The 22,905-nt window shown below is 43.3% G+C and overlaps 1 protein-coding gene across 1 annotated transcript in view; it reads right to left on the reverse strand.

Moving 5' to 3' along the window:
* GFM1 (G elongation factor mitochondrial 1) overlaps positions 1-22,905 on the reverse strand; it is a 239,150-nt gene that overhangs the window by 96,140 nt on the left and 120,105 nt on the right. The window contains exon 10 of the mRNA XM_085634740.1: positions 8,417-8,518. Within this exon, the coding sequence (XP_085490866.1) occupies positions 8,417-8,518 (102 nt within the window). The remainder of the gene's footprint in view (positions 1-8,416; positions 8,519-22,905) is intronic.

Genomic DNA, 22,905 nt, shown 5'->3' on the forward strand with positions numbered 1-22,905 from the left:
CCCAATAGTGTAAATATTCATTATAGGACTGGACACTGTAAAACGAATAACACATAATAAATGTGGGGAATTCATGATCCATATTTTGTAGTGCCAGTATCGGGGCTTTGAGGAGTTCTGCAAGCTTTGCTGAACAGTCCCCTATGGACTCAGTGTGCATCTTCCCAGGACGGAACTTTCTGTCATAAATGCGCCTTTTACAATTGTGTATGCCACAGAGTATTGCTGTTTTGTACCTATGGCAGGTTGTACAGAACCATCGGTATTACATTCATATCGATCTAGAGGCATAATTTTATTCGCAGAGGATATTCTTGTTCGTACTGCAAAACTGCTTGTGTTTGTAATGTAGAGTTGAATCTGTAATCTAGATCTGTTGCAGTGAGAGAGTTTGATCATTGAATCTTTGTTAGATGTAAAGCTTTTGCATTTGGAACGCTTGCTTTGGTGACATCCTCTAAGGTTGCTACAGGGGTCACGACCATTATGGGTTTTCCCCTGCGCTAGTGCTCTCTCTCACTACAGCAGTCTGTACCGCTGTGAGTATTTTCTCAGTGGATGCAAAACGCATTTCAGTGTTTGTGTACAAATGTGATTTGTATGTAATAGGTACTGTCTCGCCTTCATTGAAAGTGATATAGGTGTACCCGGTTGGCCCAGCAACTACACGGATCACCAGGTTAGTTGTATTAACACGTGTGTGTAAATGTTCAGAAGCCATCATGTCAGCTTGTATGGAACATAAAATATCTATGTTCCTGGGTCCAATGATGCACTGAAAAATCAGGTCCAATTAGGTCATCGAAAGGTTCTACCCCTTCTGCGTAATCCAAAATGTAAGTTCTGCCAAATAAAAAAAAATCCTAAAATGGATTATAGTCTTTTCAGAGTGGTTGGAGCAGCGCACATTTTTCTAAAAGATTGGCTGTCAGGCTTTTCCCTTCACTCAACAGCTCATATCCCAGGACCTGGACATTGAGGTGCGCAATTGTTTTTATTTTTTTTTTAATTAACATTGTAGCCCAAGTGAGCAAACCCAAGAATTATGTAGTTCACCTTAGCCAAGTGTTCTATTAGTTCATCGTCCGTCCGATAAATACAGTCTACATAGGACAATGCCTCTTCATCAAAATTTTTAAGTAACTCCGGCACTCTGGCTGAACCCGGAGCTATTCTTATACCCCTGGGTAATCTACAAAATTGGTGTTGAGAACCTAGCACTGAGAATGCTGTCAAATATCTGCTCCCAGGCGATAAATTTGGCAGAAAAGTCCAATTGAGAGATCTAATGTTGTTTGCTATTTTTTCCACTCAATGATATTCATTAGTGCGGCACTATGTGCGTTTTGTACTGCAAATGTGCGTGTAGAAGCATTCAATCATCTATAGTCTAAGACTAGACGGTAGGAATTATCGGGTTTCATTACCAGAAACAACAGACTATTCATGGATGGGGTGCAGTTCTCCATCACACCCCGGTATCCAAGTTGATCTAGATCTCCCCGACTTGTTTCTTTGCTTCATGGTTTATTGGGTATTGTCTCTGTGGTTGAGGAATGTATTTTAATGGGATTTTGTGATGAGGTGACTCATCATCCCATCCAACATGGTTTTAGTGAGGTGCAGGAGCTAGCGCTAACGCCCACTCCTGCACATAGGAGTTTTTTTTTTTTTTACAGATTCTGGTACTAGGACGGAGAAAGCATGTAAAATGATGTCTTCCTCCGTTGTGTGCAATCCATTACGAACTCAGGTGGCCAATCTTTTTCAGCCAAAAGAATGTCATAACCATATGTCAGGTTCTCCCAAAAGAGATTCTTCACCAGTTTGGGTATGTCCCCCTCCATTTGGAGGGGTTATTTCATATAAACGATGTGGGGCACTTACCCTTGTATTGGGTGTTTCCACCGTGATATGCTGACTCAGCGCTACTGCCTCCAGATAATCCATTTGTTTCGATGAGCTATTGTGACTTCTGCCGCACTGTCCAGCATTGTTGCTGCCCATTCAGAAGCAGAGTACTCAGTAGACTGGGCGTTTCTAATTTTGATCCTGGCTACCATCTTTTTAAATTGAGGTTTAGGAGTCTTTTATTTGTCTTCCTGTGCAATGACGTAGTCTGAAGTGCTATGTATCTCCCTTTTCAGCTAGACTTGCTCTTCTGATCTGTGCGCTGACTCCTGAAAGGAAAAAGAGGAATGTGTATCAGTATCCTGATACCAGTCAGGCTTTCTAATATTGTCACAGTTTCTTAAATTGTATTTTCCCTCCGCGAGTTCCTGTTTAGAAGATCCACCCTGTGACTGTGGTTGGAATCCTTCCACTAACGGCGTTCTGCACTTGGGGGCGAATACCTGTAGTAGCCAATTGAGGTTGTGCAGCACTCGCAGCCCTCGCAGTTTGAACTGTTAGTGCTCGCATTATGTATTGGCGAGGTCGCTCCTTCTTTAGTGAGCGGACCGAGTCTCATGTGTTCTGTGGTATGAGGAAGGGCGCCTTTAAACCAATTAATATGCTCTTGGTAAGTTAATGGGCCTGCTATGTCCACATATGGAAAATATTCTTCAGGTGGTTCATCTTCAGTGCAAGTGTTAAACAACTGTGTGGAAGCAGGCGGGAACTTAACCCAAGAGTAGAATGCCTCTGTTCTAAATGCTTCGTGTGCCTCAACCATGAAGGAAACATCTCCACCTGTTGCTGGGAGGCCATGTTGTAATAATTTTATAGTGACTGCCTGTCTTTAATTTTCTATAGAAGCAAGCAATGATGCAGAGGAACAAATACACATGTTTCTAAAGGGAAGAAAACAAATTGATCCCCATCACTGAGTCCTAGAGCTCTACACTTTTTTCTTTTCCCATAGAACTCCAATACCGACTCCAATAGTAGTCAAAAATATATTTTATCTTTTTTGTAGCAAAAAAGCACCCAAAACATATGCATAAATAAATACATACAACAAATCCTTCCTACTTGTTCTTACTTCATACGGATGCTTAATAATAAACAAGAGGCATCATTCAAAAAGCAATCCGGAAAAGAAAGAGACCGTCCAATACACACTCGAGGGGATACCTCAACCTTCCCCATAGAACAAGGAGCGTGTAGTCATAATCTTTTGTATGTCAATCATAATCTGTCTGACTCCTCCATGGTGTGGGGTCGACGCGTTTCGTCCCTTTCATTCAGGCCTCATCAGGACAGGGGAGAAAAGAAATGGCAATGCCGTAAATCCAGAGGTATTCAATGCTTCATGTGGATGTAACACAAGGGGACTCCTCTTAACCTCAGTATTAGCACAGATGCTGTGTGTACAAGCATAGCAGTCCCTGCTCAATGAATGAAGGAGGTCCGCTTCAAAGGCACAAAGGTCCGGTGTGCAAAAGTCCGGCAATCAGGGAATATCCTTAAGACTGCTCATCCTCCACCGCAGTACTACCATTCCAAACTCGTGGAGGATGGCAGCTCAAACTCATAGATTCTCCTGGTGGTGTCCTCCGTGTTGGGATTGCGATCAATTTTCTGTAATATTTTGAGCAATTACCTGCTCTTCAATGTCCTCACCTGTTTGTTTGGTCATTGTTAAAAAAAAAGGATACTTACAAATAATTAGAGCGATATAGTATGCACAATGCTGGAAACCTTTAATGCTCCAAGCTTGAACAGCATGACTGAACTACTCAGACTGACCATTAAAAAAGAACCCAACCAACATTGGCGGCACCATTTCATGTAGTTCCTACTAATCCGTAGGATCTGCATGTTTGTTGGACATCATAAACTAAGGGCTAGGTGCATAGACTGATTCCGTACAGCCCCGCAGGATATGTTGCCCAATAGACTAGCTAGCTCACAATGCCACCGTAAGCCCCACTAACCTTACCAGAGAGCAAATGGTTTCTGGCAACAACTGAACATGACAACCCTGACCTCTCAGGGATCGTAGAAACAGTACAGACCTTTTCGCTCAGTCACTTGTACTTACTTATTCTCAGATAGGGATACAGAGAACACCGAGTGGGACGTTTTCAATACATTTATTGAACCAACGTTATTCTTGTATAAAATGCATGTGCTGCAATGATTAATAAACAGAAGCAGATAAAGTGCTTACAAGTACCAAAAGCATAAATAGTAGATATTGTTCTATCATGGTGATAAAATAATGTATATATGCAGACATAAAAAAGGCAGTAATCGAACGTACATCTACTATGCAAACCCTACTTTAAGTGTATCTGGAGTGTGTGTAGGTGTGGAGCCAAGAATCCCCCCAAGGGACGATCCATCCCTATTACCTGGTGGGAGAGAACGAAGGACCCAGTCTTGGTCACAAACTGGACACCCCTCACAAGATGTCAGACCACTGCATGATGAAGTGCAAGAACCCTTGGTGTCAGATGAAGTGCATCTTCTCCTAATCTATAGGGATGATCATCTTTTATAATAGAAAGCAGCCTTGCAATGTGCGTATAGATTAGTGATGTTATGGATATGTAGATAGCCCTGTTGCTCAGTGGATGAAGATAGAGATGACATTTGTACAGTATGAGAATAGACCATGTACATGATGTTCAGGCCATTGTGATAATGTGCGAAGCTAGATGTGTAAACAAGTTTAGTTTCAGGGAAACAAATCCAACGTTGGCGTGCACGCAAATATGTGCAAAGGGTCACTGCCAGAAAATAGGACAATGTAAGAAATAAGCTGCTTCGCTACATGGGCCAAACTCAGGAATATAACGCAGTGGAGCACTAGAGCTGAACGAGGGAGGGAGATTTTCTTATGGCAGTTTTTAAAAAGGATATTAACACATGGAACAACCCTTAGTTAACTCTCTAAGAAGCCATCCTAGACAAGCACACCATTATGGATAACTTTCAGGGCTAAATACTGCAAACCATTTACAAAGAGGAGCCAACAAATAATCCTCCAAGATATATAACAGTAGTTCTTTGGGATGTTGAAGCAAAAGCATGGTCAGGAACTGCCATCATAGTGGTTCTTGTCAAGGCATCTCACCGTTTGGTGCAGGGCTGCGACAGCAAGAGATACCTCCCATGATGGGGGGGATGATTATTTGGTTTTTACTGTCCATCACCGCCAGGGTCTGCCTGGTGGTGACAGACTGCAAAACAAAATTAGCTACATATCTGCCCTTTGGGCAGGCAGACATGTAGCCATTTATCTGACACCCTTCCTCTTTCAGGCTGAGAGGTTTGGTTATGGGGGTGACAGAGTAGTTAGTCACTACTGTAGCTAAACCGAAGGTCTGCCCGCATTTCAATGGGGGTGGGTGGGGCAGACGTTCATGTTGCCAATATGTATATTAGGTCACCATTGCAACAGAATATACATACTGCTAACATTTAAATTGGGCACCAAGTCTGAAAGTTAAAAACCCTTGGACGCACAAGGTGACCTCGTGGCTATGAAGTAGAGCTCGGCGCAACTAACTAATTTGAGGCCAGACAATGACATGTCTGACTTAGAGGAATCGTCACCCACCTCAGCACTGGGGCTTAGCTAGCTTTCGGATTTTGTCTTCCATGACAGAAGGCAAAAGCTTTGAATAGGAGACACCACTTAGTGCATCTGACTTCAGCTGTATCACTGTCTAATATCATACCTACATTTCGATAAACTGTGCACTATTGTTTTTCAATAGTGCTTTCTTGTTCCAGAAGGGTTTTGCCTTAAAACATAAACAAACAAATCATATCTACAATTCCACTAGTAGGATTTTAATGATCTTAGCATCTTTGCTCATTAATCTTTTGTCCATTTTTCTACATTGGTTTGGGAATTTTATGTTGTTGTGTTCTGATTTTAAAATTGCTGGCAATACTTGAATTTAACCCACACTTCTTCTCTGGGGACTGACTGACTGCCTGCTGCTTTTGAAGTAGCAACTGGGGATAGACTAAAAAAGAACTATGTTTTGGTAAAACCAGATTGTGTCAATTTAGATGGTAGAAGTCACACTCTTCCAAATTAATAACCCAATTTCTGGCAGTTGGGCCTGAAGATCGATTTTAAAGACTGACTGTAAGCCTTCAGGTACAGAATTTTATGACTCCGTTCATTCTGCATTGGCACCGTTAAAAATAAATTCCCTCCATTTACTAAGTGTCCAGGTACAGACTGATATACAAGGACAGATGATATAAACGTGATGTCACGATCGACAAACTTTTTATAAACAACACTTGTGCATACTTTATTCCACAAGGTATTACAAGGAACAGATAATGCTCATCACAGAGATACTTACATCGTATCAATTGCTTTGGCATGTAGTGGTTTGCATTTCTGAGATGGACTGTTGCTAGGAAATCATCTACCTCTCTATAGTAGTAATAGGACAAGTTGTGAAGTACTCATAATGAATCTGTTTGCTACGAGCAGCCATTAAGGCAACGAAGATCCAATAATGGCCAAACAACTCTATCCTCCTTTAGAATGAAGTAATAAACAAAATACCGGAGTGCTCATGCACTTTGACTGCCCCCATCAATAAAAAGTGACTGTTCCATAAGGAGATGTAGTTCAACTTTGATTTGATTTTTCTGGCTGTAGCTAAAATTTCTAGGGTTGGCAGAGGAATTCGACTGAATATTACTGGCAATGTACCTGCTGGAACTAATGATGAGATTATCTTTACACAGGACTCTGCTTTGGAAGGAGAGACATTGTGCAGTAGATTAGTGCTGCCAAGTTTATTTTAGGCAATTGTTTGTATGATGACAAAGGAGCCTGATACACTTAATAAGTCTACGTTTGCCTCCTTATGGTGTGAGCTTTGGTCTGTGCTACCCAAAGAGATACTCTGTTATGTTATTTGAATTTATTGAGTGCACAAATACCCTGAGGTGTCCTGACGCTAAAGCTCAGAGCAATCACCACGCGACCCGCAGCTTAGATCTGAAAAGGCCAGGTTTTAAGGTCCTTCCTAAAGGAAGACAAAGACTGCAAGGATCTAATATGCAAAGGAAGGATGTTCCAAAGATTTGCTGTTTCTTAGCTCAGGCTGCGACCACCCCAACTAGTTTTACAAAATCTGGGAACAGTCATATATATAGCTTTGGCATACCGAAGCAGTCTGCTAGGAAAATACCAACTGAAAATATTTTTAAGACAATTGGGTCCTGTGTTGTTTAACGCTTTATAGGCCAGACACAAGGCCTTGAACTTAATACAGCTTACCATTGGAAGCCAGTGCAGTTTTCGAAATTCTTTGGAAACCAATTGATTTCTAAGCAGATTTAGTAAGACTCTTGTGGCTGCATATCGTATCATCTGTAACTTTTTCAGATGTTGACCTTGCATATTTAGGTACAGACCATTACAGTAATCTAATTTAGATAACACAAGTGTAGTTACTACAGTCCTCCTGGAATTGGCTGGACAGATAAGGAAGCTGGCAGATAAGGAAGAAAATTCTTTATTTTCATCATTGTGAGAAAGGAGGAGGACAACATGGTGTTTATTTGGCTTTGAAATGAAGTCCAATAAAATCCAGCAAGGTTTTCCGCCCAATTAGTAAGATTTTCAAATGAACATTATGTTGTTCAAGTAACCAGGCTCCTCATTTCACTTACAGAACGTTCAGGCTCATTTTACCAGTCCATTCTGTCTTTGGGAATTAAACTGTCGACAATCAGATGCCAAGAGCCTTTAAAGGTTAACTGGAGAACACCATTTTGGAGCAAGAAAATTTCTGATCAAACATCTAAAATTGATCAAACTTCTAAAATTATGCTTATTTTGGGTTTGGAATTGTGATGCATGGTTCCCAATTCTCATACTCTATGACAAGTAATCCCACATGTCTTCTTTGGATAAACCACATTTAATCCTTAGGTCTCACAATGGAACACATTTCTCATAACAGATTAATTGATCCAAAGACATAACTTTATTCTGTATCCTCTTTCCCAGCTGATAAGACGATCTTGTGGTGCTGTACACAAATGATCCCATATTGAAGCAACCAGTAACTTTAGATAGATTTAGCAAAAACACGTTGTCAAGAAATTTAACCGTTTTCTATGTTGTTCAGTAAAATGAAATACAATAAAAGGAAGCCCATAGCCTTTCTACCAACCTCAACTCATTTGGGTGTTTCAGAAGTACCGATTTTAAACCGGTGCCACAGCATAAAGAAGTTAAAGGCAATATGAGACTAGATACACCAAAGTTGCCCTTCATAATAAGTATTATGAACTACACCAAGGGCTTCTCATTCCAGGTAAACAATATTCACTGAAATTACCTTAAAGGCAAAACAAAGGATTTATTCTCCTAAGGTTGACAAAATATCCAAGTGCCATTTGTTTTAACTTCTGTACACATTTATGTTCAAAATGCGCATTAAATATAGATCAAATAAATTAAAGGTGGTGGTGGACTTACCATAGATAGATTAGCGCTCTCTTTACTAGTGAACGTGTCTCCGCTAGCACAATCAATGCCAAACAATGCACAAATATCTCCAGCATACACCTCTTCCACATCCTAAGTGAAAAACAATTTGGTTACTGAGGTTTGCATACAATCATATGCTTTGACGGTGTCATCAAATGTATGAAATCTTAATTGCTGTGACATACCCCAAAGATAGGCAGGACAAGCAACTTACTAAAAGCAACTATAACATATACAGTTCACCTTGATTAACCATTATGGTGCATGATCACGTTAATACTCATGCTCTCTAAATAACATTCCACTAGTTGTATACCACAAAACAAAAAGTACGAAAGTTTCATATTTAGAAGCAAGTAATATAGTGTACGGCTGCTTTCACATGTTAAACCTATTAGATGTATTCTCATGCCATGTTCATGATTTGAGGTGGATAAGTTATGAGATAACATGTTTGCAGGACTGATTAGATAAACCTGCTATCACATCTGGCAATAAAAATACATGAAGTAATTGTTAGAAACGGGGGTCTATCGATGGCAGAGGTAGGTACCTTTGTCCAAATAGGGACTCTTGCTTCTAGTCAGGGTAAGGGGGATACACACTTTACATAACCCCTGCTCACCCCCTTGGTAGCTTGGCACGAGCAGACAGGCTTATCCCAAAGGCATTTTGCAAAGTATTTGTACCAACACTCACAGTAAAACAGTAAAAACACCACAAATGGACAGCACACCAGTTTAGAAAAATAAAATATCTTTATCTAAACTAAACAAGACCAAAACGACAAAAATCCAACCTAGTGTTACTTAGTAGAAGGTCTTTAAAAAGGTGGTTGCAAAAATAAACTTGAAGAGGATAAATGCGACACTTTAGTCTCAAAGTACCTAGGATGCGTAACGCAAAACAATCAAAAAGAGCACAGAGAAGGCGATGCGTTGATTCTTCCTGCGCTCCGGTTCCGATGCGACAAGATGGCGCCTCGATGAGTTGCGACGATCCAGTGTGATACGACAAAATGGCATCTCTGTTGCGATGCGACAACGTGGAGGCGATGCGTGCACGCCCGACGGCCGTGTGGCGGACTCCGTGGTTTTCTGAGCTGCGACACACTTCCCCGGTGATGCAACGACACCCTCGGTGACTGCGACACGCTTCTCCGGTGTTGCGACGGCGAACAGCGGCGACACACTTCCTCGATGGCAGCATCACGCTTCTCTCCCGTTGCGTTGCGCTTCCAGCTCCCAACAGCAACAAGCATTATAAATGCAATAGGTCCCGCCTTTTATTAAGTTAAAGCCATTTGCTTTGCTATACAATACCATTAGCAAAGCAAATGGCTTTAAATTAACCAACAGCGAGACCTGTGGCATTTTCAATGCTTGTTTTTCTTTACAACTGTATTAATGGAGTGTAACCATCTCTCAACTCCCCAATTACAGTCGGTGGTACAGCTGATCTTGCTCTACAACATACCTTAAATACATTGGCAAAGCCAATAGCTCTGACCAAACACTTATCAGGTCCCAAAAGCGAGATCTATTGGCAATGCAATAGGTCCAGGGCGCAAGTCCTAAAATAAAAAGTGGGGGGACTAACCTAGTTAATCAAGACTGACGCTTCTTTCTGGGCACCAATTTTGGAATAGGTTTTTAACGACGCAGTTCAACTAGGTTGCCCTCAGTCTTGGGGGACTTCAACTATAGTAATGGGTAGGGTCCTCCTGCAAAGGCTCACCTCTTGGGTAGAGGACAATAATATGTCCGACTCCCAGCATGGGTTTTGTAGAGGCCGATCCACGACCACTCAATGTCTGAACTTATACCTGATTTTAAGTAAATATAAGTAAATATACAGTGGTTTATAAGGGGACTGTCCACCTAGTCTTCATGGACTTGTCCTCAGCTTTTGACTGTGTGAACAGGAAGAAGCTCTGGCAGTCCATGAGAGCAAAGGGGGTTGATGGAGGCATTGTGGATTTTTTTAGAAGATCTACATAGATCCACCAGAGCAAATGTTAGATTTTCTCAGGATCTGAGCGTGACGAAGGACTTCAAAATCAAAAGGGGAGTCCGACAAGGTTGTATACTGGCCCCCTTTTTGTTTAATTTTTATATTAATGACTTGTATCGTTTTTTGCAGGAAGTAGGGGCCGATTGTCCCAGAGTGGGGCGCCGGGGTATCCCGGTCCTACTATATGCGGACGATGCGGTCCTTATATCTAGGACTGAAAGAGGTCTCCAAGCACTCTTAACTGCTTTTAAATCTTTTATGTCAGACAGGGATCTCACAATAAATAACTCCAAATCATTCATTATGCAGGTAGGCCAAACCCCAAAAAAGAATTTTCAATTTAATGTGGGCAATGAAAAGATTCCCATCTCTAGCACGTTCTCCTATCTTGGTGTCCTTTTTACAACAAATTGAATTGGGGCCCGTACATTCTGAAAAAGAAAGGGGACTTTACTAGGGTGAACGCAGCTATCTTTAATTTTGCCTCGAAACTGGGGAAAAAGCCTACTGGTGCAATGTTCCGATTATATAATGCCAAATCAGTGGCAATGGCATCTTTTGGAAGTGAAATTTGGGGGTATAGCTCGGGTGAGCGGTTACAGATTGTGGAGAATACTTTCCTCAAACGCTTACTGTGTCTCCCACACTAATTTAGCTGTTCATGAGGAGTTGGGGGTACAGTATATCAATGATATTTATTCCCTGCGACATTGATTTGCTGGTTAAAACTATGGTTAAACCCAGATATCCCCCTAACGCACATTGATCTTAAAAGATTGCTTGTCTATGGATAACTCATCTGCTGTACCCTGCCTGAATTATATCAGGAAAAGTTTTTTAAGCTTAGGGCGGGGTGAGCTATTCGAAACTACCGAATGTATTATTAAGGGGGATGTGGAGGCAACAAAAATAGCCTTCATGATGGACACGAAAATGATGAGGGAAGCTAAGGAGGCACAGAAATCAAGCGTCAGGACTTTTCCTATGTTAAAAACAACTCCACACCCTGAGCCTTACCTAATGGGATCTCTGTCTTCTCATGAGAAATTGTTATTAACTAGATTTCGGATGAATTTATTTCCTCATTTGCTTGTCAGACCATATATTTCGTTTTTTAATAAAGAAGCAGCCTCCTGCGGCTGCGACAGAAAGTCTCCGCAGGACATGCTGCATTTTATGTTTTTATGTAAATTTTACGAATTTCCCCGCAAACGCTATCTGGTCCCGCTTTTAAAGAAACTTGATTTTTATCAGATCTGCCATGATGTATTTACAACTACTATGCAGTGACAGTATTCTTTTTGTATTAGAGTTTTTAAAGTCGGCTGTTAAATATAGAAAATGCCTGGATTTATAAGTATGTACCGCCTAAAATTCCTGCTAACTCAGCACTGATGTATCCTAATGATGAACTTATTCCCAATATTTACTCTTATTGTGTCGTACTTGTGTGTACTTTTATGGTTTGTTTTAACAAAACCGAAATAAAGTTTTTATTGATTGATTGTTAATCGGTATGCAAGTGAAATCACGGCGCGTGGCATCACAGGAAGTGGCATCAGACCTTAAGCCCTCACATATATGTTTAACAAGTCTATCATGAGCTCATTGGACCACATTTAGAGTATACAGGGAAACCCTCCTGATTTAGGCATATTTGTGCGCTACACATAAAACAAAGTTGCCTTTTGTCAGCTTGAACTTCCTCTACCCATAGTGCTTTGGCATAGCCAATAGGGCTTGCCTTTGGGACCTTATAAGTGTTTAGTTATCCAGCACAATATCCTTGGTGCAACAACATCAACTGTTGCATGACTAAACACTTATAAGGTCCCAAAGGCGAGACCTATTGGCTATGTCAATGCTTGTCCTCTCTTGCTCTGGATTAAAGTGGTCTAGATCACGCAACAATACACCAAAGTCGGGGACATGTGCAAAAGACATGAATGCCAGCTGAGAAACCCCTAGCAACACAGACGGCGGCCTCCATACCCACGGATCCAGAGGACAATCCAGTGCCGCACTCCCAGCTCAAGTGCAGCCAGAAGCTTGGACACATCCTCTGCGGGCCTGGCCCAGATTTCTTTTCGGTCAGTCCTCAAAAATCCAGAGTCAGCTGGACTCGCTGGGTCTTGCACCCGAAGAGAGTGTCAAAGGTTGTGGCTCAGCCACATGGCTGTCTTAGGGTCTGTGGTTATTCAGAATCTGGAGGAGAGGAGGGCTGGACTCAAAGCAGTCTCAACACTTGCTTGGAGTGAGTGGTGCCACATGGGAGGAGTTGGGAAGGAAGGGGTGAACCTACCCAGTACTCAGTGGAGTTGCATTTCAACAGATTATCTAAAGAATAACTGCCATACACAATGTGAGGGACTGCAGCTTCCAGGGTATGCCCCCAATAGTTTACTGTAAGGCGAACCGTTTACAAAGTTCATATATGCTCAGGAATTTCTGATACAATGTCGTGCTGTGTGGGTTACATTCCCAGACAGCCACAGCTTTCAGGGTATCTCCCCAATAGTTTACTGTAAAGTGAACTCCCTGCAATCCTTTCACAGGGTTCACGTCTGACTTGTAGCCTGGAGTTTCCAGATGCTCGCCATGTCGTGCTGTTTAGGTTACAGTCCTTGATACCTCCCAGACAGCTGCAGCTTTCAGGGTATCTTCCCAATAGTTTACTGTAAAGCGAACCCGCTGCAATCCTTTCACAGGGTTAACGTCTGCCTTGCAGCCCAGGAGTTTCCAGATGCTCGCCATGTCGTGCTGAGCCGGTTGACGCCCAGAGAGCCGGGTGCGGCGGTTCCAGGGAGCCTGTTAGGGATGTGGTCGGCAGCCCAGGCTGCTTGAACAGCAGTCAGGCGGGCTGACATGTGGCCGTGTCTCTCCACTAGAAGGGCGCTGCAAGAACTGGGGAATTGTAACTCAGACGGTACATCTCAAGTAACTTGCAAGCACTTGCTCTGTACTGTAGCAGGTGAGATGTCTTCGAGGCACATGAGGACTGAGCAGCAACGTCCATTCTGAGTTCATTCCCGTGGCAGAAGAATGGACGCTCCTAAACATTTACAAATACAAACCTTATTTAGGGTTAAGGAACCCTGGCGGGTTTTAAGGACCTATGTACCAGCAATGGAGCCAGCATAGCGGCCTCGGCGACCACAGCAGAAATGTGGCTTTGGCATTCGGGGTCCTTTTGTTATTGCCAAAAAGGGAGACATGTGATTTGTCTTTTGTAAATGACTATTTTAAGTGCACCAGCTTAGCTTTGTCCAGCTGGATACAAACGGGAGGGTTGGAATGGGATTTTATCATGAAGGTTTCCCAGAGGAATTAGCTGAGGATAATGGAGTTGGGCTGGTGTATTACAAACTCATTTATTCAAGTGTTTTGGCGTCATGTGCAACCCCCACAAAGGGAAAGATTAGGCTGGATTGAATGGAGCGGGAGTCGGGGACAGACAAAGGTTGGTCAGAGCACACGCCAGTCACAGTTCACCCAGAGGACAGGCTCAGCTCTCTGCGGGCCGTAAGCTGTGCAAGGAGTTTCCGGAGGGTGAAGGCGGCGGATAAGAAAGGAAACAAGGCAGTGTGGACTAGATGCGCCAGAGGCACAGGTCGAAGGGTAGACTCATCATAAGGCGGTACTGAACAGAGGGTGGTTGGCGTGGGGAAGAGCAATGGAGGAAGCTATTGCCACCGACGGAAAATGCTTCTTGCTCGGACTTCTCGCGGTCACGAGTCAGATTGCAGGTGGGCTGGAGGTGTTCTTAGTACATGTCCTACAGCAGTGTGGACTCTGTGGCTCAGTTGAGGTGGGGTCTAAACACACCGTAATCAATCGGAATTCCTGTCTGCATTTATTGTCAAATCAAGAAAAAACTGAAAATAAGCCATTATTGAACAAAAATCAATATGCCTAAAACATCTATAATAAGAAAAACACGGAAATAAGAAAAACTAAAAATCACTCCCTCTGTCCGGAGGCCCCCCAATAAGCCATGGATAGGCTAGATTTCATGCGCTATGTGACCTTCAACCTGACACTTAACACTCCGCAGTTCATGTTTTTGTGCAGTATTCACATTTTAAATATAACGCATTTGACGGACCCAATCAATCACACTCTGACAGCCAAGTACATTGTAAGTATGCACACTCCGCTTCATTATCAGTAAATGACCCTTCACGAACACAGGGTTAGCAGTGGTAATTGCTAGGGCATTCATATATGTAATAGTTAAAAAAACAAAAAACGTTTATGTCACTTCTTGACATCCTTCTGCCTCGAGGTACAGTATGGCAGGAAACTCCTAAAAACCTATGAAGGAAACCTCCAGCAAAGTTCAGGTTTATCTTGGTAACTCGGGCACCGTCGAGCTTTGAATAAACCTAAAGAGGAGGGGGCGCTGCGCGTGGCACTTACCGAGAGACAGCTGCTGTGAGGAACGGAAGCCCCATCCCACGAGGACAGGAAGGAGGCACGCGCAGGTGGGCAGCAGGGCACGTCTGTGCTGCGTACACGCACTGCGCTTTAAAGGATGTGAAATGTCTTAATGAAGCAACCTTCAGTTAGTTGTAGGTGACACTTCTCCTTTCTGCCAAGAAAACACAGCTCTCTCACAGCTTCCGCACGCTGAGCGGTGCACTGTGATTACGGCTTCCTCACAGGAAATAATGCCTTTGAAGGCCATGGAGGAAGGAATGCCTTTCTTCCACAATAGGCTTAGGAAACATGAACAAAAAAAAACGCACAACAAAAAAAATATGTACTCTGCTGCAGCTCTAAAAAGTCAGCTGCATGTTTACTTTCGCATCGCGCTTTCACTTTAAGTGAAAGCGCGATGCGAAAATAAACACGCGGCTGACTTTGCCAAAGCCGAAGAGAGAAGAAAAAAGTGCGTGGGGAGAGTGTGTCACGCCGCCGATAAAAGATCAAATCCCGGTGGGCGTGGCCAAAAGGAGACAAGGCGGCAACAAGGAGGGAATAAGAAGCCTCCTTTACAATCAAAAGCCAGCGTTTTGCATGGAAGCAGACACTAGCCAATTGAAAAAATGGGCGGGGCTTCAACTCCGCCTCCGAGAGCTTCGGAATCTGTATCGATTCCAAGAAGCTCTTGGATGCCGAGTGCAGCGCATGCGTGCTGCTTTCGACAGCTGAGACCTTAAAAGGCCTCACACACAGTGACAGGCCCTCCTGGCAGGCTGGAACCCCCAGCAAGGAAGTTCAGGGAAGCTGGGGGTGAAGTCCTTTTGTGCCTGGGACTTCAGAAACAGGAGGCCAGCTCTTCTCAGGCCCTTGGAGACTTTTCTTCAGATGGACACAGCACACAGCAAAGTCCTTCTTCAAGCAGGGGACACAGCACACAGCAAAGTCCCTTGGTCCTCTCCTCAGTAGAAACAGCAAACGCAGGCCAACCCAGACACACAGCAAGGGCAGTACTTCTTCTCAGTCTCTTCAGTTGATCTTCTTTGGCAGGGATTCCTCTTGATCAAGAAGTAGTCAAACTTTCAGGGGCTTCAGCTCTCATATTTATATCCCAAAAGTCTTTGTTCTCTATGTGTGATGGGTCCTGGACACAGTCCAAACCAGTTCTGGGTGCACTCTGCCAGTGCACATCATCTTCCTTTGTGAGTGTGGGCCAGGTCCATCAGACACACCGCAGGGGGTGGAGCCAGCATTGTGGAAGGCAGGCACAGCCCTATTCAGGCCCAGGTGCTACTCCTCCCACCACTCCAAATGCAGATAGGTCTATTCAGCCTAGTGCTGACTGACCCAGACATCTGGAGCCAACCCAGCCCCTGTCACTCTCAAACCAGAGAGTCAATCCACAAACAGGCAGAGGCAAACAGAAAGGTTGAACAAGAAAATAGCCACTTTCTAAAAGTGCTACTTTCAAACACAGTAGTTAAAAACCATCTTTACTAAAAGATGTTATTAAATTCTGAGTTCAGGGATACCAGACTCCAATTTTCTATCTTGCTCCTATAGGAAGATATGCAGGTAAACATGTTGCATAGCATTCCCCATTCTGTCCTATGGGCAAGATAGCCTTTCAATAGTGAAAAACGTAATTGTCAGTATTTCACTATCAGGACACGTTACCCACACTAGTAAATGTCCTACCTTTAACATACACTGCACCCTGCCCAGGGGGGTACCTTGGGCCTACCATAGGGGTGTCCAATGTGTAAAAAAAAAGGAAGGGTCAGGCCTGGCAAGTGGGTGCACTGGCCAGGTCGATATGGCAGTTAAATTGCACACAGGCACTGCGGTGGCAGGCCGGAGACCTCTTTACAGCGCTACTCATGTGGGTGGCACAGTCAATGCTGCAAGTCCACTAGTAGCATTGAATTACAAGCCCTGGCACACTCAGTGCACTTTACTAGGGACATACTGGTAAAACAAATAAACCAATCATGAAAAAACCAATCACAATACCAATTTACACAGAGAGCACTTGCACTTTGGCACTGATCTGCAGATGCAAAGTGCCCAAAGCATCTAAACCAGCGAAAACGAAATCCAGCACAGTGTCAAAAATACAGGAGGTAGAGGCAAAAAGTCAGGGGAAACCACGCTAAGGATGCCAGGTCTAACAGTAATGGACAGATGTCATGTGCCACACCTGTAAAGGAATATTTCTTAGCATGAGTAAGCACCGATTATGTTATTAAGACCCAATTGTGTTTTATTAAATTAATACTGACGAAATGTAAAATAAAAACGAAAAATGTTGTCCATTGAAATCTACTTTGCCAGCAACAATGAAAAAAGTGTGTAAGCACAGCAATAGACTACCTTCTACTGGAGAGAGGGGGACTTTGATAAGGAACCTGCGGAGCACAGACCACCTTTGAATAGAGGTCAGTTCTGAATGGAGTCAGGGACCAGTATAGATGTACAACATACAAGGATTATGACCGAATATCAGGATTGTCTGAAAGCAGATTTATGTGCAAAACAGAGAATACCGCCTCTCTAATCCAACACTAGAAGCACATTAGCTCTAGCTAGTGTAAAAAATTAAAAATACATTTAAAAAAAAGCATAAACAAGAAAATGGGGGTACGTAAAAGCATAGATATTTGTAGGGAAAACCTTCATAAATAAGAGCCGAAAAATGAGTTGGCTTAAGTTGCCTATGAAAATATTTGTAACCTGATCCATCTGTTTCAGATGAGATGAATATATGCTAAAATAAATAAAACAAATTCTCACTCTTTAAAAGTAATACAAGTGACAAAGTAAGAGCTTTTCATCTTCTTTCGAAATAGCCACCACATACAAGCTCTGTATAGCTGGAGTTTGTCAGGCTCCTCAATGTTCATTTAGATTTAAAAGGATATGATATGTCCTACCTATGAACTCTCACTTAGAGAGGTGGAAAACCACTGGAATATTGTTTTTGTGACTCTAGTAGGGTTGAGAGGATGTTGAAGCTTTTGAGTTCAACAGCAAGGGAGGCTGCTTAGAGGTGAAGGAGGAGCCATCTGTATTGACAGAGGAGAGTAGGATATATAGCTTGGATGGTGGAAGTCTGTCCTGCAACAAGGTTTGAAGCACAACTGAGAACCATAAAGAAAGTGGTTGGCATACAAACGTTTTTACAGTTGGGTGAATTTGGCTTACCTCGAATATTTCTAATGCATGGAATGCAAATGGCTGCTGGGTAAATAGTTGACAGGGTCAAGAGAGGCCGTTGGTATCAGCAAGTGAACTCTAACTGTTTTGAGAGAGTTAGGGGAGATCGTTGCTTGAATGAGCCACTGGTTTTGTTGAGGCCATGTGAAAGCTCTTCTGTGGTAAAAGATTTTGGACATGGAAAGAAAGTTTTCACGGCAGGTTGCTCAAAAGCTGGGGAGCACGCATCTGAGTATATGTGGATGTGTGCACAGGTATTTCTGTAGCACTAACCTACCTAGAAAGGTATGTTTGTGCAGCACAATAAACTAGGTCTTTTGGAGAGAGGGAATAAGAGCTCCTATGATAACGAAGCATAGTATTTCACAAAGATGAGAAGACCCACTTCTGATTTTTTTTCATTCTTGTAACATTTTTGACTGATGGTGGGTGATATCTTGACAACTGTACAGTGCTGTATGCCTGATGGTCTTGCAAGTGATGCAGCTGGTCTCGAAGATAACATGGGCTTGCCAAAGTAAAGCCAATGTAGATCCTTCAGCATTGAATGTATGTGGTTGTTAGATTTGGGGGTCTCTATTTGTCAGAGGTGGGTACCTTTGTCCAAATAGGGGCCCTAGCGTCTAGTCAGGGTAAGGGGGTACACTCCTAAAATAACCCCTGCTCACCCCCTTGGTAGCTTGGCACGAGGAGACAGGCTTATCTCAGAGGCAGTGTGTAAAGCATTTGTGAACACATACAGTAACCAAGTGACAACACTACAGATGGACACCACACAAGTTTTATTTCAAAAATAAGTATTCTTTATATAGACTTATCACAAGACTACAAAACGACACGAATCCACAATACTGTACTTAAAATGGTAGAATTAGCTTAGTTCTCTTTAGAAGTTAAAAGGCGACACGGAGTTCAATGTACCTTAAGATGCGTAACGCTATACAACGAAAGTGTTGCAGGGAAGGTTATGCGTCGGTCCCTTACACGCAAGAACGGTGATGCGTCGGGTCCCTACTGCTGCGTAGAGGATGTGTCGGTTCTTCTCTGCGAGGGGAGGTGATGCGTCGGTTTCTTACTGCGCTTACGTGGCGATGTGGCACGCAACGCCATGATGCGATGAAGATCCTCGCAATGAAACATAGATGGCATCTTTTTCTTGATGCGACACGATGCAGACCGTGAAAGGCCCTGCGACACGCTTCTCAGTGATGTGGCGGCGTCTGATGCGACGTCAATCCTCTTCTCCAGCGATGCGAGACGCTTCAGCAACGATGCGAGGCGCGACAGGCCCTGTGACACGCTTCCTGGTGATGCGGCAGCATTTGATGCGACGTCGATCCTCTTCTCCGGCGATGCGAGGCACTGTCTCGTTGTGAAACGACAGCGGCAGTCCGGCGACACGCTTCTTGCTAGTGAGTCGCGCTTCCAGCTCCTTACGACACGCAGTCCCTCAGAAAGCCTCGCAAAGCAGCAGGCACTTCCAAAAGACTCTTGGGGAGCTGGTTGGTGAAGTCTGTTGTCCCTGAGACTTCAGCAGGAGGCACGCTCTTTTCTCAAGCCCTTGGAGATCCTTCACAAGTTGAATAAAGTATACACAAAGTTCCTTTCTCCTCTCTTTGGCAGTCAAGCAACCACTGCAGGCCAATCCCTCAAGCTTAGGGATAGTCTCTCCTCAGTCTCTCTGGTTTCGCTCCTCAGTAAAGGTTTCTTCTTGTTTCCCAAAGTGATCTAAAGTTCTTGGGTTTGGGTCCCAATATTTATACTCAGTTTCTCTTTGTTCTCTGAAGGCAGAGAGGCCTTTGCCTAGTCCAAACCAGTTCTGGTCAGTCCTGGAGCACTCTGTTTACAGGACTCCTTCTTTCCTTTCACAGTGCAGGGCAGAGACATCAGACGCACCACAGGAGATGGAGGCAGCACTGTGGAGGGAAGGCACAGCCCTATTCAGGTCCCAGGTGCAACTCCTCCCACCCATCTGTATGCAGATCTCTCTATTCACTCCTGTGCTGACTCACCCCGTCTTCTGGAATCCCCCAGCCCCTGTAACTCAAACTCCAGAAAAGGAATACACAACCTAGCAGAGGCAGGCTTGGATGGTTAGACAAGAAAATACCTACTTTCTAAAAGTGGTATTTTCACACACAGAATCAGTTAGGATTATAAGATGTAATAATCAAACTGCCCATTCTGGCCTATGGGGAACAGGTAGCCTTGCAATAGTGAAAAACGAAAATGGCTGTAATTCACTATTAGGACATGGCACACACACCAGGGCATGTCCTACCTTACACTTACAATGCACCCTGCCCTTGGGCCTACCATAGGGGTGACTAATATGCAGAAAGGGGAAGGTTTAGGGACTGGCAAGTGGGTAAACTTGCCCAGTCAGCATGGCAGTACCAGACTGCACACAGGCTCTGCAATGGCAAGCCTTAAGACACACTTTTACAGGCTGCTTCTGTGGGTGGCACAACCAGTGCTGCAAGTCCACTAGCAGCATTTGGATTACCAGCCCTGGGCACTCCTGGTGCACTGTACTAGGGTCTGACAAGTAAACCAAATCAGTCAACCATGGAATCACTAATCCATACATCAATTTACAATAGGGAGCACTTGCATTGTGGCACTGGAGAAGCAGTGGCACAGTGTTCAAAGCATCTAACACCAACAAAAACATATGAGGTAACAGCACAAAATGGAAGGGAGACCCACGCCAAGGTGCCAGGTCTAACAGTGGTCACATATCGGGGGGAGGGGAGCTAGTACGAACTGCTTTTGGGTTTCCTGGATACGTTTTCATGAAGTTGAGCAATAGGTCAAGGGTGGATACTAGTGATTTTGCACGGTCTGTCAGTTAAGAGATGAAGCATTCTGGGTTCATGTTAGATACATGAAGCATGGACTTGTATTGCTCAGGAGCTGTTCAAAAATAAGATAAAGTTTGATGAGCTGAGATTGAGAAAGATACTTGACAATCAATTCTGACAACTCAAGCGAAGGTAGGTTTTGAGTCACTATCTCACTGATCGATGACAACTGAAATGAAAGTGGCGTTTCATCTGTGTATTGATGGATGTTAATGTTTTTGTCATCAAGCATGGAACCAATAGATTTCCTGTAGAGACCGAAGATGATGGATCCCTGGGTTGCACATCAAAGGAGATGGTTTCTGGGTTCTCGTGGTCATTTGCATCAATTGCTGACTAATGGCAAGGAAGGAATGTCCATATCTGGCAATATCCTTTCTATTATATATCCTCTCCAATTTGCATATATCCGTACCACTGAATCCTCATATAATGTATATGTTGTACATGTATTAACTGTGCCAGCCTAAATCCTGAATGGACAGCATCACTCCTGGAGTATTTTATTGCTTCATCTCAATAGGTCTCTCCTATGTCTCAAAAATCTGATTCCCCTCTCTTTTTCAATTTATGAAGTGTATTGCTTAAGTAATTGACCAGTGTTTTACAAATCAAAGATATGGCTGCCTCACTTCACAAACATGCAATATCTGCCTAATAACTACATAATTTCCACCAGCCTATCTATAGAGGATTACAGATCTTCCAAGCATGCCAAAATGTTGAAGGCATAGAGCGAGATCCTAACTTGCCACCCATGAACCCAAAGCAGGCCCCTAATCAATGTGCCCCATCATAGCCAACATGCAAGGGTGCCAATACAAAAGACAACCCTGCCTTGTCACCCTATTAAGGAGAAACTGGATAATACAGCTCCATTTACTGTGATTTTTGCAACTGGTTAACAGTGTAATATCTCTACCGGCAATATAAAGGATGGTCCAAAGCCCATTCTTCTAAGTGTTACTACAAGGTAAGTCCATTTTACTGCTGGTTCTGCAAGTTTGGGAGCATACTTCAAACTGCCATATATGTATCTTAAATTCTGCCCAATGTTTCTAACACTTATCATCACGTGAGGAAGGAGAGGGGTAAGCCATCCAAAGATTGTGTCCTACCAGCTATGCACTATATAATCAAAGCAGGTAATCCTAACATGAATATACCTCCAAAGTTTATGTGCACATTTGTGAGAAGCCTCATGTCTGAAGTGTGGATTTAATTAAAATAGAAGACATACCTTCACCCACCAACCTAGGGGGCATGTTTCATCATTGGGTTTGCCTCACCTGTGCGACATTGTTAGGGGGATGGATGGGCCGCCTCTCTTCCTAAAAGCAGATCCATAAGTTCATGAAAATAACATTTGGAGGTGGACAGCAATTGGGAGCTCTGGCAGGATTCTCTCTTGATGACGTAAGGGTCGACCCTTCATTTTACTCAGGCTAAGGCACAGCAGCCACACTCCCTTCTCCTTTGCCAACTATACAGCTCTCCAATTCATTCCGTGTGTGACTACAGAGGCCTGCCTGTACCTACCTCCATGGGCCCCAGAAATTACTCTATGTAATAGTAGGAGTGTGATGCAGTCTCACCTGGGGAACACGGAGTGGAGTTTTTAAACTATTATCCTTTTTTGCAGTGATGATTTGCAATGTCTGTCCATATAAGCCAATGGAACACAATACCATTTGCCAAAATAGCATCTACCTGGAGTACTCCAATGCCTATTAAACATGGAATACAAATATGCTTATGCGGGTATCTACCAATCTGTAATATATATTCCAACAGGATGCCCAAAAAGGAAGATTCTACCTCTGACAAGAGTATTATTTGTGTGGGAATAAATGTGTGTGCTAGTTTGGTGTACGTGAATTAGCACAACTCCTGAGTGCTACAGAATATAAGTTCTGTGCAACTCAAATCCTATTTCAGGATCGAGGTCCTGAGGAAAGCCAA

Source organism: Triturus cristatus, chromosome 11 (assembly GCF_964204655.1).
Source record: "Triturus cristatus chromosome 11, aTriCri1.1, whole genome shotgun sequence".
Lineage (NCBI taxonomy): Eukaryota > Metazoa > Chordata > Amphibia > Caudata > Salamandridae > Triturus > Triturus cristatus.